At 46.2% G+C, this 16,454-nt stretch overlaps 1 protein-coding gene across 1 annotated transcript in view; it reads left to right on the top strand.

Moving 5' to 3' along the window:
• The window catches only part of POLA2 (DNA polymerase alpha 2, accessory subunit), a 31,661-nt gene extending 17,256 nt beyond the window's left edge, over positions 1-14,405 (top strand). The window contains exons 15-18 of the mRNA XM_081842340.1: positions 2,788-2,894; positions 11,596-11,655; positions 12,630-12,756; positions 13,947-14,405. Of these exons, the coding sequence (XP_081698466.1) occupies positions 2,788-2,894; positions 11,596-11,655; positions 12,630-12,756; positions 13,947-14,099 (447 nt within the window). The 3' untranslated portion in view covers positions 14,100-14,405. The remainder of the gene's footprint in view (positions 1-2,787; positions 2,895-11,595; positions 11,656-12,629; positions 12,757-13,946) is intronic.
• Positions 14,406-16,454: the final 2,049 nt, after the last annotated feature.

Genomic DNA, 16,454 nt, shown 5'->3' with positions numbered 1-16,454 from the left:
AACCTGGTACTGAGTCTGGCTATTAGGGTCCATCTAGCTCCATATTGTCTACACTGACTGGCAGCAGCACTCCAGAGTTTCAGGCAGCGAATCTTCCCCAGCCTTACCTGGAGAAGCTAGGCAAAGCTGATGCTCTGGCACTAAATTAAGAACTTTGCTGCTTCAAATAGTCCCCTCACATGTTCAGTAAATTGGGGGGGGGGGCTAGCAAGGGTGTTTTTGCTGGTCACGCCCCTCCCTTCACTAAACATATGAAGGATTCCACCCCCTTTTCCTTTTAACACTCCTTGTGTGGGTGCATTCTGCATGTGCAGCATTTAGCTGGATCCCGTGAAAAAGCTCCATCTTCCATAAGGGGGAGCTCCCAGCTGAAGAAAAGGCACCGTGTTTGCACTGCTGTAGACTGTGCTCTTCTGGGCAAAGCCTGGTGTTTTCCTCTCGCTCCTGACGGGAGTTTGGAGGTGCTTTTAGTGAACTCTCAGGTTTGATATGGGGTAGTGGGGAGACCTGGAAGCCTTTATGGCTTTTCCCCACAAAGAAAAAAGTGTGTTCATCGGAGCTGATGAGCTCTTTGCTGTGCTCGGAAAAGTCTTCTGTTTAGACCAGTTCTTGGGTCTCCAGCTGTTTTTGGTCTACGATTCCCATCAATACCTACCTGGCAATGATAGGTAAAGGTGATTTGCATTTAATTATGTAGTTTTATGCTCTACTCAGAGCTGACCCACTGAGATCAATTGACACGGGTCCATTCATTGCAGTAGGTCTATGATTGGCCTTCTCCGGGGTTTCAGACAGGGGGCGTTCCCCATACTACCTGGGGAGATGCCATGGATTGAACCTGGGACCTTCTGAATGCAAGGCAGATGCTCTGCCACTGAGCTACCGCCCTTCCCAATCAGCCCAGTATTGTGTACTCGAACCAGAATCAGCGATCTAAGGACTCGGGCAAGGGCCTTACTCTTCCCTCCCACAAGGGACTCCTTCCCTGAGCTTGGGGAAAGAAGTGAAGAGAAACGGGATGTAGCTGAAGGGCGAGGCAAGGCTGTGGTTCTCCCTTCACTCATGAAAATCCAGCTGCTGAGAATTGCAAAGGGGGGGGGGCGAGAGTTGTGCTGCGCTCAGCTCCTGCTTTTAGGCACCTGGTTGGCCACTAAGAACAGGATGCTGGGTTGAGGGGCCCCCATTGGCCTGACTCAACAGGGCTCTTATGTAGTTCTAAGGCTCTGGATAGAGATGGAGAATCTTAGGCAGCAAAGGGCTTCTCAGCTGTCCCAGAGTCCAGCTGTGTGTGTTTTGGTTATAGTGCATTCGAGGAAGCATAGAGCGCATTCCCAGTCGGAGCCCCTTGGCAGGAAGTCCTGCGTCATTTACTCTTCAGCAGAAATACGGGGGTTTCTCTGGAGCAGCTTAAGCTTTTTCCACCAGGAACCAAATTTGTCTGTGGCCTTTCTGAATGTGTCCCTTCCTTACATACCTCCTTACTTGCCTTTTTTGTTTATTGAAGGATTTTTACCCTACTCTTGGCATAAGAGCAGCTGAAGTGTGCTGCAGCAGGATGAGGCCAAAGGCCCACTATAGTCCCAGCGTCCTGTTCTTATAGTAGCCTACCAGATGCCTCTGGAAAAAGCGCCCAAGCAGGAGCTGCCTGCTTGTGATTCTCAGCAGTCGGATACTTCAGGACATACTGTTGCCAACAGTGGAAGTTGAACATGGCCACAGAGAGCCTTATCCTCCATGAATCCTCCTTTAAAAAAAATAAAATCAGTTTTTAAAATTGAAACTTTTCAATCTAGGATACAATAAAAGCCAAATTAATCTCAATAAAAACAAAAGAGAAAGCAGGAAACAAAGTGAAAAAGGAAGGAAAGGAAGGAAGGGTGGGAAGCAAAGAGAAAAATTAGAAAAGGGAGAGGAGGAAGAAGGAAATAAGACCTCTATCAGAGTTGTATCTTAACCTTTAGTCACATACATAGGGCAGTGTGTAGGCTTCTAACACACACTCTTTATTTTCAAAACAGCCTTGTGAGACTCTAGGCAGACAGAATGTTGCTGGCCCAAGTCCAACCAGGAAATTTCATGACCTAATGGGAATTTGTAGCCAGGTCTTCCCCAGCCTTTGTCTGACATCATAACCACTACACCACAGTGGATAAGCTGGGATTATCCCCATTTCTCCCCCCTTGGTGGTATTGGATACTGATGTGGCAGATGAAGAAATACTGTATTTACCCAAATGTAATGCACACCTTTATTGGCCAAATTATGTAGTGAAAATCAGGGCGCGCATAAGGTTTGATGGTGCATTTACATTCACCAACAAATACTTTTTTTGGTTTCAAGATTTTGAGAATTGAGGTGCGCATTGGATTCGATGCCGCATTACATTCGAGTAAATGTGGTAACTGAGGGGAGTTAATATCAAAACACTTGTAGTGATCCATAAGGTAGAGTCTACGTTGGTCTCATTTTACAGATTTTTAGTGTGAGGCGGTTGGGGAGTGGACCAAGACCATGAAAACAATTCTCTTGAGGCTACCTGAAAATGTATGATTCTGACCTGGTATTCAAACTCTGAGAATCCCTGGGCTGTGCTGTGTCTCTTCTCTCTGCGCCCCCCTCAAAGTAGTGAGGAAAGAGCTTTGTAACTGCCTCATATCTTTAGGCCCTGACACTTATCCTGCTTTAAAACTAAAAATAAAATCTGCCGTGCTTTCTACTTGAATGCCCAATTTGGGAGCTGTTTGGTCAGCCCGCACAAACCCTCTCTCCCCTTTTCTCCAATTCCAGAGGGTTCTCTTCGTTTCTGACCCCTGCACCTTGGAGATCAACGGTGTGGTTTTTGGCTTGACTTCTGTGGACCTGGTCTTTCACATGGGCTCAGAAGAAATTAGCAGGTATGTTCAAAGCAGGGATGTAGATTCACAGAACTGTAGAGTTGGAAGGGGACACCAAGGGACATCTAGTCCAACCCATTGCAATGCAGGATGCTCTTAAACTCTACAACATGAGGTGTGTGTATTTTTTTCCCCAGCCTGAGGGCCGCATTGCATCTTGGCCAACCTTCCAGGGGGCCACACAACAGTGCTGGGTGGTGCCAGAGGCAAAAGTGGATTGGGCAAAAAAATATATGTAAATTTTACACTCCCTTTTCTATCCCCCATCTACACAGATAAAAGGCACTGCCATAGCTCATGGACACATTCCAGTGAGGCCAAAACCCTCAAGGAGGGTGTGGAGCAGGCCCAGTGAGGGCCGTGGGGAGAGTCCTAAGGGGACTGAGAGAGGCCTGCAGTCACGCCCCAGGCATGTGTCTCCCCCCCCCCCCGTTCTAAAACCTTAAATTTCCAGCATTAAAATGAAGGGATTATTAATCACCCCCAAACACATCCATTTGCTGGCTGAGATTGCATTCATACTGGGAGGTACTGTGGTTTGGTGCTGGATTTAGCTCCTTGGTGTGGTCATTGTTCCTTGAGCAATTTTTTGCTTCTTTTTAAAAGGATATCTGCTGATCTTCAGACAGCTGTGAGCGTGGAAGATGTGATAATGGCGGGGGGGGGGGGGATGACACAGCATGAATCAGGCGTGATTCAGAATCCAAAAAGTGTAATCGCTCTGTGAGCGAAAGAAATGTCAGCCCTGAGCTGTGGAATCACATGGCTTGATGTCACACAAAATTCCCTCTTAAGTTGCTAATGCCTTTCAAAGTGCAGTCCACATTTCTGCTGTAAACCCTTTGGGTGTGGGTGTGGGTGTGTGTGTGTGTGTGTGTGCGCACTTGCATGCTTACGTTACAGTGAAACCGTGTTATTAATTTTGATAGTGCTACAGGCTGCGTGTAACTTCTGTACGGGATGAGCTTTTTGTATTTACATTAAATATATTTATTGATACTTATCAAAAGATAAATATAATACATCAAAATACAGTGGTACCTCGGGTTAAGTACTTAATTCGTTCCAGAGGTCCGTTCTTAACCTGAAACTGTACTTAACCTGAAGCACCACTTTAGCTAATGGGGCCTCCTGCTGCTGCTGTGCCGCCGGAGCACGATTTCTGTTCTCATCCTGAAGCAAAGTTCTTAACCTGAAGCACTATTTCTGGGTTAGCGGAATCTGTAACCCGAAGCATATGTAACCTGAAGTGTATGTAACCCGAGGTACCACTGTAAAAGAAATGCTTTAAAAATATAATCTAAAAAGAAGCAGAAGAAAAAAGAGAAAACAAGAAAAGAAAGAAAGAAACAGACAGACATTGAGTTCTCTATCCTCTAAATATAGTACTATTTTCTATAAGCCATTTTTTTTTTCAATCTTTGAATCCAGATGGATTCATTACAAGTTCATTTTCTCTATCATGCCAAAAAGTCCAGAAGAAGTTTTCAGTCCTTAATAAACTGAAGCTCAATCCAGCTAAGACTGAGGCACTGTTAGTGGGGCTTCCCCAGACCAGATGGCTGGGAGATTGCCTGCTTTTGATGGGGTTACACTCCCTCTGAAGGAGAGGGTACATACCTTGGAGGTGTATTCCTGGATCCTTTGCTGTCACTTGAGGCTCAGGTGGCCTCAGGGGCACAGAGTGCCTTCCATCAATTGTGGCTGGTGGTCCAGCTGCGGCACTTAGGCTGCCCCTGTCCAGATAGCTGCTGCTGTTTATGTTCTGGCAACCTCGAGGTGAGATTATTGCAGCGCGTTACATGTAGGGCTGCCCCTGAAGACAATTCGGAAAATTTAGCTGGCGTGGAATTTGGTAGCCAGGCTGCTTGCCGGGGCAAGACAATTTGAGCATATTTCACCAATTCTGGCCCGAATGCACTGGCTGCTAATTAGTTTCCGGGCCCATTTCAAATTGCTGCTGGTTTTGACCTATAAAGCCTTAAACGGTTGAGGACCACAATACCTCAAGGACCACCTCTCCCCATATGAACCTACCCAGACCCTGAGATCATTATGTGGGGCCCTCCTTCATGTGCCTCCTCCAGGAGAAGATTGGAGGGTGGCAACGCAAGAACAGGCCTTCTCCGCAGTTGCTCCCCATTTGTGGAATGTTCTCCCCAGGGAGGTTTGGCTGGCAAACCTTTTAGGTGCCAGGTGAAGAGCTGGAGAGGTCCCCTGCCTGAAAATCTGGAGAGCAGTACAGTGGTACCTCGGGTTAAGTACTTAATTAGTTCCGGAGGTCTGTTTTTAACTTGAAACTGTTCTTAACCTGAAGCGCCACTTTAACTAATGGGGCCTCCTGCTGCTGCCGCACCGCCAGAGGACGATTTCTGTTCTCATCCTGAAGCAAAGTTCTTAACCCAGGGTACTATTTCTGGGTTAGCGGAGTCTGTAACCTGAAGCGTATGTAACCTGAGGTACCACTGTATAGGCAATACCGAGGGAGCAATGGTCTGGCTCCCTACATCCAAAATATGGTGCTCCTGAGTGTATGCAGAGTTCCTTCTGTCTTAGCCAATGAATCAATCGTCTGGATGGGTTGATCTCCAAACAAGATAAGAAAGAAAGAAAGAAAGAAAGAAAGAAAGAAAGAAAGAAAGAAAGAAAAAGTCTGTCTCACTTCAAAGTGAAGTTCCTGAGAAAATCTCTTGACAAGTGGCGTGCTTCAGAGGTTGGCTGGTGCCAGCCGACCATGGCCTGTCATTAAGTAAATCAAGCATCGCAGTCATCCTTTGCCTTGAGGGTTTGTGTCACATCCTCTCGTTTTCCTTTCACCATGTGTTTTTCTTCTTTTCTTCTTCCTCTTTTATGGGGAGACAGCTCCCCGTTTCTCAGTCAGCGCCATCGTCATCTGTTGGTGGCGTCACACATCTGAGCAAAAAGCGTGCTGTGACTCGAAGTCATGATTTTAGCCTTGTGGCACCAGTTCTCCGGAATTCTCTTCCCTCAGGAGGGAAACAAGCCCCGACATTATGATTTTGACGGTCACTGAAAAGCTTTATTTCGTATGAGGTCTGAACCAGTCGTGACTGACCAGGAAAGAGACCTTCAGGTGTAGTGGATAACTCAACAGAGGTGTCTTTCCGGTGTGAAAGAAGCAGATTCCATGCTAGGGATAATTAAGAAAGTGGCTGAAACTAAAACCGCCTATATCATGTGATTGCAGCAAACCTGTGGTTCAACTGTACTTGGAATTTAAAAGAGGATTAGACAAATTAATGGTGGATAAGTTTATGTTCTACCTTGATAAACCTCTGAATACTAGTTGCAAGGAATCGCAAGCGGGGAGAGCATGGTGTACTCATGCCCTGTTTTTGGTCTTCCTACTGGGATTTCTGGGTTGTCACTATGAGAACAGGATACGGCACCAGGTGGGCCTGATTCTGCAGCTAGGCTTTTTCCATTTATTTCTCTCAAACTGGCCTGTTTTTTTGTTTCCTGAAGTTTCTAATTTCTGGGTTTTTATGCTTCAATACTGTTCATGACCTGTATTTTTTAATATTCTGTTTCTGTACACTAGTTAGATGTCCTCTGGAAGTATAGTGGGTTAAAAAATTTGAATCTCTCTCTTTCTCCAGCCCAGGCCTTCTCTTCTTCACAGTGTCGTCTTCTGTCATGTTACTTTATAACAAGAGAACAGGCCTTTTCGGTGGTGGCTCCCCTAGTGTGGAATGCTCTCCCCCTGGCGCCACCATTGCAATATCTTTAGGCACCAGGCCAAAATATTCCTCTTTACCCAGTCTTATGGCTATAATCTATGACCTGTGGGAGAGAGGACTGTTATTTTGATGACTATTTTATTATTAGGCTGTCTGTCCGTATGCTTTTTATTATGTTTTTATCACTGGTGTTCTGTAATGTGCTTTAAACATTGTACACCACCCAGGGATCTCTTTGATAAAGGGCGCTATATAAATTGAATTAATAATAATATCCTGGGAAAGAGGGGTTGATTATGAAGCCACTCAGAACTGTAGCTCTGTGAGGGGAATAAGGGTCTCCTGGCGATTCTCAGCTGCCTTAATAAACTACAGTTCCCAGGATTCTTTGGTGGGGTGTGTAGAAACCATAACTCTTTAAAGTGATGTCACACCACTTTAGATGCATAGTGGAGATTGGGGTGGGGGAGTTTGTAGATTGTAGGAGTTTTGTCTCCCTGTCCCATGTTGTAGAGAGGGAAGGGGCACATAGATGTCACCTCACACTTCCCCCTTCAAAGGAAACTACCTCAAACACTTCCCTCACTGGAGGAGAAAGGCCAAAACATGCCAAAAATATCTTAATTGAATTAGTCCAGTTAGACTCTCTCTTGGGAGCTTCAAATTCTGCTGCCTTTCCTCCACTTCCTATAACAGGGAAACCAGTTCCTTAAACTTGCCCTGAAATACCAGGAAAACCGGCAGTTGGCTCTTATAACTGTCTTCTCAGTGCTGACTTTATTATTTTTAGATCTCCAGGGACTGTTCATTTTGGGGGAAAGAGGATTGCTCTTCTCCAGAATAAAGACAGGAAAGCAATGTTGTATCTCTAGGGGGGGCTGCATTTCTCTCCTCTCTCTTTCCACCCCATGCCTCCCCTTCCCCTGATGAATATTAGGATCTAATGATTCAATAATATTGAAGGCTCGCCTCACCTCATCTGTGCCCACACAACCTGCTTCCGTCTGCAGAAGTAGCACTTCTACAAGTGCCACATTGTGTTCGTTCCACATCTGCAAGAAATCAACCCTTCAGTGTGGCAGCACCTAATCTCTGGAACTACCTGCCCCTTGATATTAGCCAGTTACCTTTGCTATATTGTTTTCAGTGCCTGCCCCAAAATTTTTTTTGTTTAGGCAAGCCTACCCAGATGTGTAATTTTGTCATGCAATTTTAATACGTGGTTTTGATAAGTATAATTTTTAAATTACAGTGGTACCTCAGGTTACATACGCTTCAGGTTATATACGCTTCAGGTTATAGACTCCACTAACCCAGGAATATTGCTTCAGGTTAAGAACTTTGCTTCAGGATGAGAACAGAAATTGTGCTCTGGTGGCGCGGTGGCAGCATGAGGCCCCATTAGCTAAAGTGATGCTTCAGCTTAAGAACAGTTTCAGGTTAAGAACGGACCTCCGGAACGAATTAAGTACTTAACCCGAGGTACCACTGTACTGATTTTTAAAAGAAGTTTAAAATTTGTAATGTTTGCTTTCATTGGTATATTTTGAAGAAAACTTTAGATTGTCTTTTGTAAGTCGCTTAGAGGTCTTTTTTGTTGTTTAATTAGGTGGTATATAAATCTTGTGAAATGAAAATAATATCTATATTCTCACAGTGAGTTGATACAGAGAAGGGCAGGGGGGCTTCTCAGCTGCTGCACAGAAAGAGTGGTTTTGTGGCTGGAGCAAGTTCCTCTCTGCCCCCACAGATTTATGACTTGTCATGCTGCTGAAATCCCCCCACTTCTGCACAACTGTTAGAGAAAAGGTGGAGGACCTCTGGACCCTTAGCTAGGCCTGCCAAATGGTCCCTAATTTGGCCCACAAGTGCATTTTCTTCCATACCGCACCCACCTTCCCTACACCTGGCGTCAGCTGTGGGGCAGATGAAGACACAGCTCCCATCAGCATGGGCAGTGGTCAGAAATTATGGGAGTTGGATGAAAAGCTATTAATTTGAGGTAATACTTTATTGCCTTTTCACCTTGCCCTGTATTTTGGGGATCACGTGGACTAGAAACCAGCAAAACGAAAGGTGCCGTGAGCAATCTCTCGCCTGCCAGGGAAGGCGTTTGATCCTGTCCTGTTGTTCTTCCACCCAGCTCTCTCCCTTATTATATCGGGGAGGACTTGTTGGGTTGCCTTTGTTTTTCTTTTGCCCATTGCATACAAAACACGGATGACGTGGTGTTGTTTGTGTCTGTGTGTGTGTGTTTCACGCCTGACTTTCGCACTCCCTTTTGTCAGGGTTTCTGTGTTTTGGTGAGTCGCCGTGTCTTCAGACAACAGAGAGCTTTTAATTTATGAGTATTAGCTGGGACTCCACGGGAGGAGGGGGGAGGGTACAAAAACATGATGCGTTAAGCTGGTTTTGTGGGTGATTTAACAGCGACTGCCAAAAAACCCTCTCAGCTGCAGCAGAGTTTCGAATATTACAATAGGCTGGCAGAGGACCAGCTCTGACATAATGTAATGTAAGCACATGAGTCTTTCCCTTGCACACATACATGGACCACACCAGCAGGGTAAAATTTGAATGCAGAGGCCTCTTTTCTGTTGTTTTTTTTTCCTGCTTTGCCAGTTATAAAATCCACTTGCTGTATGTGTGTCCTTCATCTCAGGGAGTGGGGGAACCTCCACATGTTGTTGGACTCTAAATCCCATCAGCCAGTGTTGCTGATGGGAATAGTAGTCCAATAACCTGGAGGGCCTCATGCGTTTCCCCATCCTTCCTATCCCTGCAGTATCTTAGGAGAGTTGGGCTTGCTTAGGAGAGCCAGTGTGGTGTAGTGGTTAAGAGTGGTAGTCTCGTAATCTGGTGAACCGGGTTCGCTTCCCCGCTCCTCCACATGCAGCTGCTGGGTGACCTTGGGCTGGTCACACTTCTCTGAAGTCTCTCAGCCCCACTCACCTCACAGAGTGTTTGTTGTGGGGGAGGAAGGGAAAGGAGAATATTAGCCGCTTTGAGACTCCTTCAGGTAGTGATAAAGCGGGATATCAAATCCAAACTCTTATTGCTCAGCCATGAAGCTCCCCTGGAGCCATCCACCTTTTCTTCAGCCTGGTCTACCTCACAGGGTGTTTGTGAAGATAACTGGGGGGTAGGGAATCTCCACATACATCTCCTTGAACTCTTCAGCTTTTAATGTTTGATGTTTTGCTGGCTTTTTTATTATGTTGGAAACTGCCCAGAGTGCCTGGGACAACCAAGTCAGATGGGTGAGGTATGAATATGATGATGATGATGATGACAACGATAGAGAATATTATTATAATGATGATGATGACAACAGAGAGCAGAATACACATTTTAATGTATTTTTAATCTTTTGTTGGAAGCTGCCCAGAGTGGCTGGGGAAGGATTTGTTTGTTTGTTTGTTTGTTTGTTTGTTTGTGTGGCTGGCCAGTCAATTGAAAGATTGATTTGGCATCTTTAAAAATGCTTCTGTTCAGAACTACAAGCCCAAACCAATCTCAAGTTTCTTTCCCTGATAAATTGTGGCGGGAGTCCATAGGGCAGTGCCTGATGTATTTATGAAAGCATTTTTATAGCCCACCTTTTAGCTATATAAATACTAATGGCGGCTTGCAGAAAATTTGCTAAAGCCTATTTTAGCTGATTTTTTAAAAGCTGTTTAAAAATCCTGCTTGGAATAGCTGAACTGGCAGATAAACATGCCAAAAAAAGGGGGGGGGAGAGAATGTAGACCTTCCCTTTTCTGGCTTAATCTCAAGATCCTTGAATCTGTCTCCTGAGAATAGGAAGCCTGGAGCCTTTGCATATTCAAGCTGGGGCAGAGCTGGGGAACTTAAGACCTAGCAGCTGAAAGCAGCCCCCCCAGGCCTCTAGCTGACCCTCAGACAACAGACCCTCCAAGCTGCAGCCCCTCTTCCCAAAGCACATCCCTTTCGCTTGAGCGTCCCTCCTCCCTCCTGTTCCCTTTTCCTCATGTGCCGTATCTTGTTTGTTAGCCTGAAGGCAGGGATTTTCTTACAAGCTACTCTGAAACACTTTTTGGTGAAAAGGCTGGGGTGCTAACACTGTAGATAAATAATAATAATACATCTTTGCTAAATTCTGCAGATGTTGTTTTTGTTTGTTTGTCTGTTTGTTTTTTGTTTTTACACTCGTGCAGTATATTAATTTTATGGAACAAGTAAGTATTTTCCCAAGAGGGAACGGGTGGGAATATTCCTGAACAGAAGCAGCTTCCATTGGGAACAAGCCTGCTGATGTTTCCAAAATGCCAGGGAACTGACTTGCGTTGTATTTTGTGGAGAGAGAGTGTGTGTGTAATGACTGAGGTTTATTATCCTGTACATCAGGTGCAAAGGGAGTCTTCGGCTTCCAGATGCTGCCAAACTACAACTGCCATCATCCCTGGTCCATTGGCCATGCTTGCTGGGGCTGATGGGAGTTGTAGTTCAGCAACATGGGTGGGGGGCAAAGGTTCCACACCCTTGCTGTTGTTTGTAGCAGTCTAAATTTCCTGTGGGTGGCTGACTTGATGTTGCCTGGTATGTGTACGTGTCTGGGTTGGATTTAAGAGGGTCAGGTTTAAACCTTTTAATTTTAATTAAGGTTTAATGTGTTGAAGCCATTTAAGGATGAAATCTTTACATCAGCCAGTCATTTCTAAGAAGATGATGATAATTAATCCCACTTGGCAAAATAGGCTTCTAAGCAGTTTTACAAAATATGAAAACCCATCTACACAGAAATTAAAATACAAATAATTAAGGTATGCAACTAAGCAGTCCTATTATTAAATCTTCCATCTCCCCCACCCATTTTATCCTCATGACAACTCAGGACTTATTTTAGGCTGAAAGGGACTTGGACTGTTTTAGAGAAGCAGATATAGGAGGGGGCTCGGTACTGGTTCTATTTTTAATACATATTTTCACGCCCTCTTTTTAATTTTGCCACCTTCCTCTCTCTTTTCTTTCTGTCCTAGTTCTTCCAATGTCTTGGACCGTTTTTCCCGAACTCTGAAGCACATCCTGACTCAGAGGAGGTAAGCTCCTTTTGTTGCAGCAAAACAAACCCTCCCTGCTCCCAGGTATCTTTTGTGGCAAGACTTGACCTCATTTCTTCCTTTGGCAGCGTGAGGCCTCCTGCTTTGCCTGCCAAAAGTCCTGGGTTCAAATCACAGCAACTCCATTGGTCCATCTAGCTCAGTACTGTCTGCACCGATTGGCAGCCGCTCTCCAGGGTTTCAGGCAGAGTCTTTCCCAGCCCTACCAGGAAAAAGCTGGGGGGGATTGAACCCGGGACTTTCTGCTTGCAAAGCAGGGCCTCTGCCACTGAGCTGTGGCCTTGCCCCTTAAAATAAAGTTGGTTCATTGTATGATTACATGTAGTATTGTAAAGAAGCGCAACATCTGTAGCCGTGGAGATGAGAGGAAGGGAAAAACCAGAGGCTGGGGTAGCCAGTTGGCTGGGATCTTTCCAGGCTCGACATTATTGCCATTTGTATTTTGTCCTTTCAAGCTGTATATGTCCTGAACCCCTGGCCTACTTGGCGGCAAGTCCAGAGTCTGGGGGGTCAAGCCATGCATGCCAAGTCCAAAGGTCAGGACTAAACATCAGGAGGAACTTTCTGGCAGTAAGAGCTGTTCAACAGGGGAACAGACTCCCACGAGAGGTGGTGAACTCTCCTTCCTTGGAGGTTTTCAACTCTACAGCTCTGTGATTCTGTGATATTTGGCAAACTCCCTTTATTTTCCTCCCCTTCGCAACACTTTGGAAACATGGAGATAACATCCCTTGGAACATGGTGCCTTTAAGGTGCTGAATTTAGAGACTGCAGAAACACACACATGCAAACTGAAATTGGCAGCAGTGTTGAAAAGCACAGCTTGGCATCCTGTGGGTACCCAAGGGGGAGAGGAACAGCTGCTGGGCGTGTCAATGTATGCGAGGGAGCGGGTTGCGGAATGGGAGGGGTAACGCGATCTTTCTTTCCTTCTTTCTTTAATTCCTGAGCAGTTACTATCCACTCTACCCTCCCGCGGAAGAGATGAACATTGATTACGAACATTTCTACCAATACGCAGCCCTGCCTGTCACGCCGGACGTGCTGCTCACTCCGTCGGAACTGAGATACTTTATCAAGGTTGGGGGGGAAATGAAGCTGTCTGGGCGCAGGGCGATGGAGGGAGGGGACACATTCCAAGCTGTCTTATGCTCAGTGTTCTCCACACAAATTGGCAGCGGCTGTCCAGGGTTTTGAGCAAGAGAGTATCCCCCACCTCTGCCTGAAGATGCTGGGGACTGAGCCAGGGATCTTCATGCCAAGCAATTGATCTGACCACAGAGCTACAGCTCTAAAAATAAAGTAAGATTCCAGTCCGCATGGAGCTGAATAAAGGGCCGATTTATATAGAAACAGGGGACTGGGGCTAGCTCAGTATTGCCTGCACTGATTGGCAACAGCTCTCTAGGATTTTAATCAGGAGATATTCCAAGTCTTCCTCGGAAATGCCAGGATTGAATCTGGGACCTGCAATCAAAGCGAATGCTCTGCCACTGCCCTTCCCTCTAATTCCAGCATTGGGATTCGACCTCTGGTCTACAGGTTCTTGAACACAGCCACACCACTTCACTGCAAGGATCTCTGCATGCTGCCCTGTTGAGCAGGAGTTGGGGTGGAGAATAGATGGCAGAGTAAGGCTTAGAGGGGGAGAAATACAGACGAGTTCACTGAAGATCCATTGATAAAACGTTATTATACCATTCATGTTCAGAGGCAGTCTATTTTAGAGGGCAAGCTGCTTACTTATCCTGCCCACCCAAGGACAGAAAACAACAAAGCGGGGGGGGGGGCAATTACATTAAGAAAAAACATTGAAAACCTTTAAGCCACATACTCTCAGTTGGATAGCAACATTAATAATGAGTGGAGCAGGCCCACTTCAGCAAGGAGGGCACTCCACAAACAGAACCACCACCAAGAAGGCCCTGTCCGGGTTGCCACCAATCAGGCACCACCAACAGGGCCTCCCTTGCTGATTGTAGGTCCCAGAGTGGTTTATACTGAGAGAGACACCCTTTAAGATCAATAAAGGGTAGCCATTGCTGCCATACCCAGCTAGTGAGTGCTGAGAAACATCTGGCTGCCCCCATTTTTTGGAACTGGGATGCTGGACTAGACAGATTTTTCTGATCTGGCAAGACAGTTCCTACACCCATATTAGGGAGATTAAAATCAGTATGTCCTAATGATACCTTCCCATCTGACTAGAGAGCCTGATTCTTGTTTTTAATGTCTCTTCCCCCCTCCGCTTGTTTCCTGCCCAACCCTAGGATGTCCTTGGGTGTGTTTGTGTGAACCCAGGCCGGCTAACAAAAGGCCAGGTAGGGGGCACCTACGGGCGTTTGTGCATCCAGCAGAAGGTCTCCAAGGACCAAGAGGAGCGGAAGAGCCCTTGCATCGCTGCTCAGGTCGTGAGAATCTAACTTGCATCCGTCTCCTCAACCCACCAGCAGAGAGGACTGCAGAGGTTTTGCTGGAGCGGGACCAAAACACAGTTTAGGGACGAGACTGAAGAGATGGAACGGGTTTCTCCTCCACTGTCTAGGGGTCTCTTAGGGCTGCAGCTGTTTGGGAATCTGCCTTCCACCTTTGCTGCCAACACAGCTGGAGAGAATCTCTTCTGTTGCAATTTCCCCAAGTTTGGGCGGGGAAGAATGGATTTGCCTACGCTAATGTCCTTTTGACAAAACACTTTCTACTTTGAGAAGACAGATAAAAAGTTAGCTATATTCATTGGTGTGTAGCATTTTTTTGGGTGGTGGGGGAGCAAAATGTCTGTCTCTGTGCTTCAAAGTTGATATCCTTTGAGGTGTCTTAACTCCCTCCCCCACCCCTCTCAAACGCTCCTCTCCTGCAAAGTTGGTGGTGAAACTGACCTCTAGTTTGGAAAACTGAAAGTTCAGGTCTTGCATGTGGCCGGGGTGCAGACATTTAAAACAAAAAAACACAATTCTCCTGCAGTTTGTCTTGTTATCTAGTCTTGGATATATTCAGTGGTTGCTGTTGCCCATTGGGACCAGTGTGGTGGAAAGTAGAGAGGCCAGGGACAGGTTGAACCATCTAGCACTGGTTTTGTCCCCATTCTTCTTTGCTGAGTTGTACAAGGTGCACCAGCCTGAGAGGTGGGGCAAAGAGATTGAATTATGAGTCCCTGGTTCTTCTCAGGTTGCCTTAGGCTTAACTTTGGCCCTGCCTGCAATGTGTGAGGGATCATAAGTGATCTACTTCGGAGGCTTATTTTGAAAGGGTTCCCGAGTGGGATATACATATAGAGTGTTATGAACTTGAGCTCCAGAGCACACTACGGATGCCCTCTCTCATAACACAAGGACCCAGCGGGTGCCTTCCAATGGAAGCTGAATGTTAGAAGATTTTGGACAGACAAAAGAAAATGCATCTTCACACAGCGCTGAGTTGGATTGTGGAAGTTGCTCTCTCTTGATGAAGTGATGGCCATTAAGGAGATCAAAGAATCATAGAATTGCAGCGTTGGAAGGGTCCCTGAGAATCATCTAGTCTAACCCCCTGCAATGCAGGAATATGCAGCTGTCCTATAAGGGGATGGAACCTGCGACCTTGGTGTTCTCAGCACTATGCTCTAACCCAGGCGTCCTCAACCTCGGGCCTCCAGATGTTTTTGGCCTACAACTCCCATGATCCCTAGGACCAGTGGTCAGGGATGCTGGGAATTGTAGTCTCAAAACATCTGGAGGGCCGAGGTTGAGGAAGCCTGTTCTAACCAACTGAACTATGGTGTTTTTCGTTTTTTCAATAAGGCAGACCGACAAAGAGCTTAAGAAAGATACGAGCTAAGTATTCCTCCTGCTTTGCACTGAACCTGTGATGTGTTTCGTTAAACCTATTAACACACACATTCTTGGGAAAACGGGGGGGGGGGGACACTGCCTTCCATGCTAATGACCCAGTACCACCCGCCTATAAAACCACACTGCTCCATAAAAGCAAAGTGCAGAGCAGCTAATAAAAGAAATGTGATAATACTTAGATCTAGAGCTTAGAGCACTCGGTGTTGGCAACCCAGCCTCCTCCCCCCGCCCCCACCCATAGATCAGTGCTTCTTCTGGAAATAAACTTTGCCTTTTGGCTCTTGCTATGTGTGTTGGTTGGTTCTATGTAGTTCACTTTGCATTATTGGGCAGCGAGTGGGTTGGGGGGGATGGAGGGACCTTTCCCCAGGCCACAGCCCCCTTGGCGAATCTGCTTTATACCCTCCTGGCTGAAATGTGCTCTTAACCTTTGAGGCTGCCTCTTTGCTTGCCTGGGTGCAGGATAGATAGGGGGAATGTACAAAATCTAGCTCACCGTGCAAAGATGAAATTCACATTATTTGCCTCTGGCCCACCCACCCCCGGCATGTGGCACTCGGAAGGTTGCCTAGTTGGGTGTGCAGCCCTCAGGCTGAAAAGGGTTCCCCACCCCAGTTTTGGAGGGTCGCACGTCATCCATTCCTGGTCTTAACATTGTTTTAAGGGCTTCTCGTTGAGACAACCCTGTAATTATTATCCTCCTCTTGCCCATCCTATGTCTTTGTGTGAGCGACTGAACTTGCCGAAGGGTGTGGAGTGTGTTTGTAACTGAGTGTCTCTCCTAAGTCACTTGCTAGGTTAGCTGGTTAGGCTACTGCAGTAACTAGAAACAGCACCCACAACAACTTTCATGAAGTTGGTTTTGTTCCATTTGCGGGGAGAGGGTCAAGCTAATACTTCCTGGGGTAAGGAGGGAAATGATTCTGAGAAGGCATTTGAAGGAAGAGATCG

The sequence above is a fragment of the Podarcis erhardii genome (assembly GCF_964252035.2).
Source record: "Podarcis erhardii genome assembly, chromosome: 15".
Lineage (NCBI taxonomy): Eukaryota > Metazoa > Chordata > Lepidosauria > Squamata > Lacertidae > Podarcis > Podarcis erhardii.
This window is presented reverse-complemented; position numbering and strand designations above follow the sequence as displayed.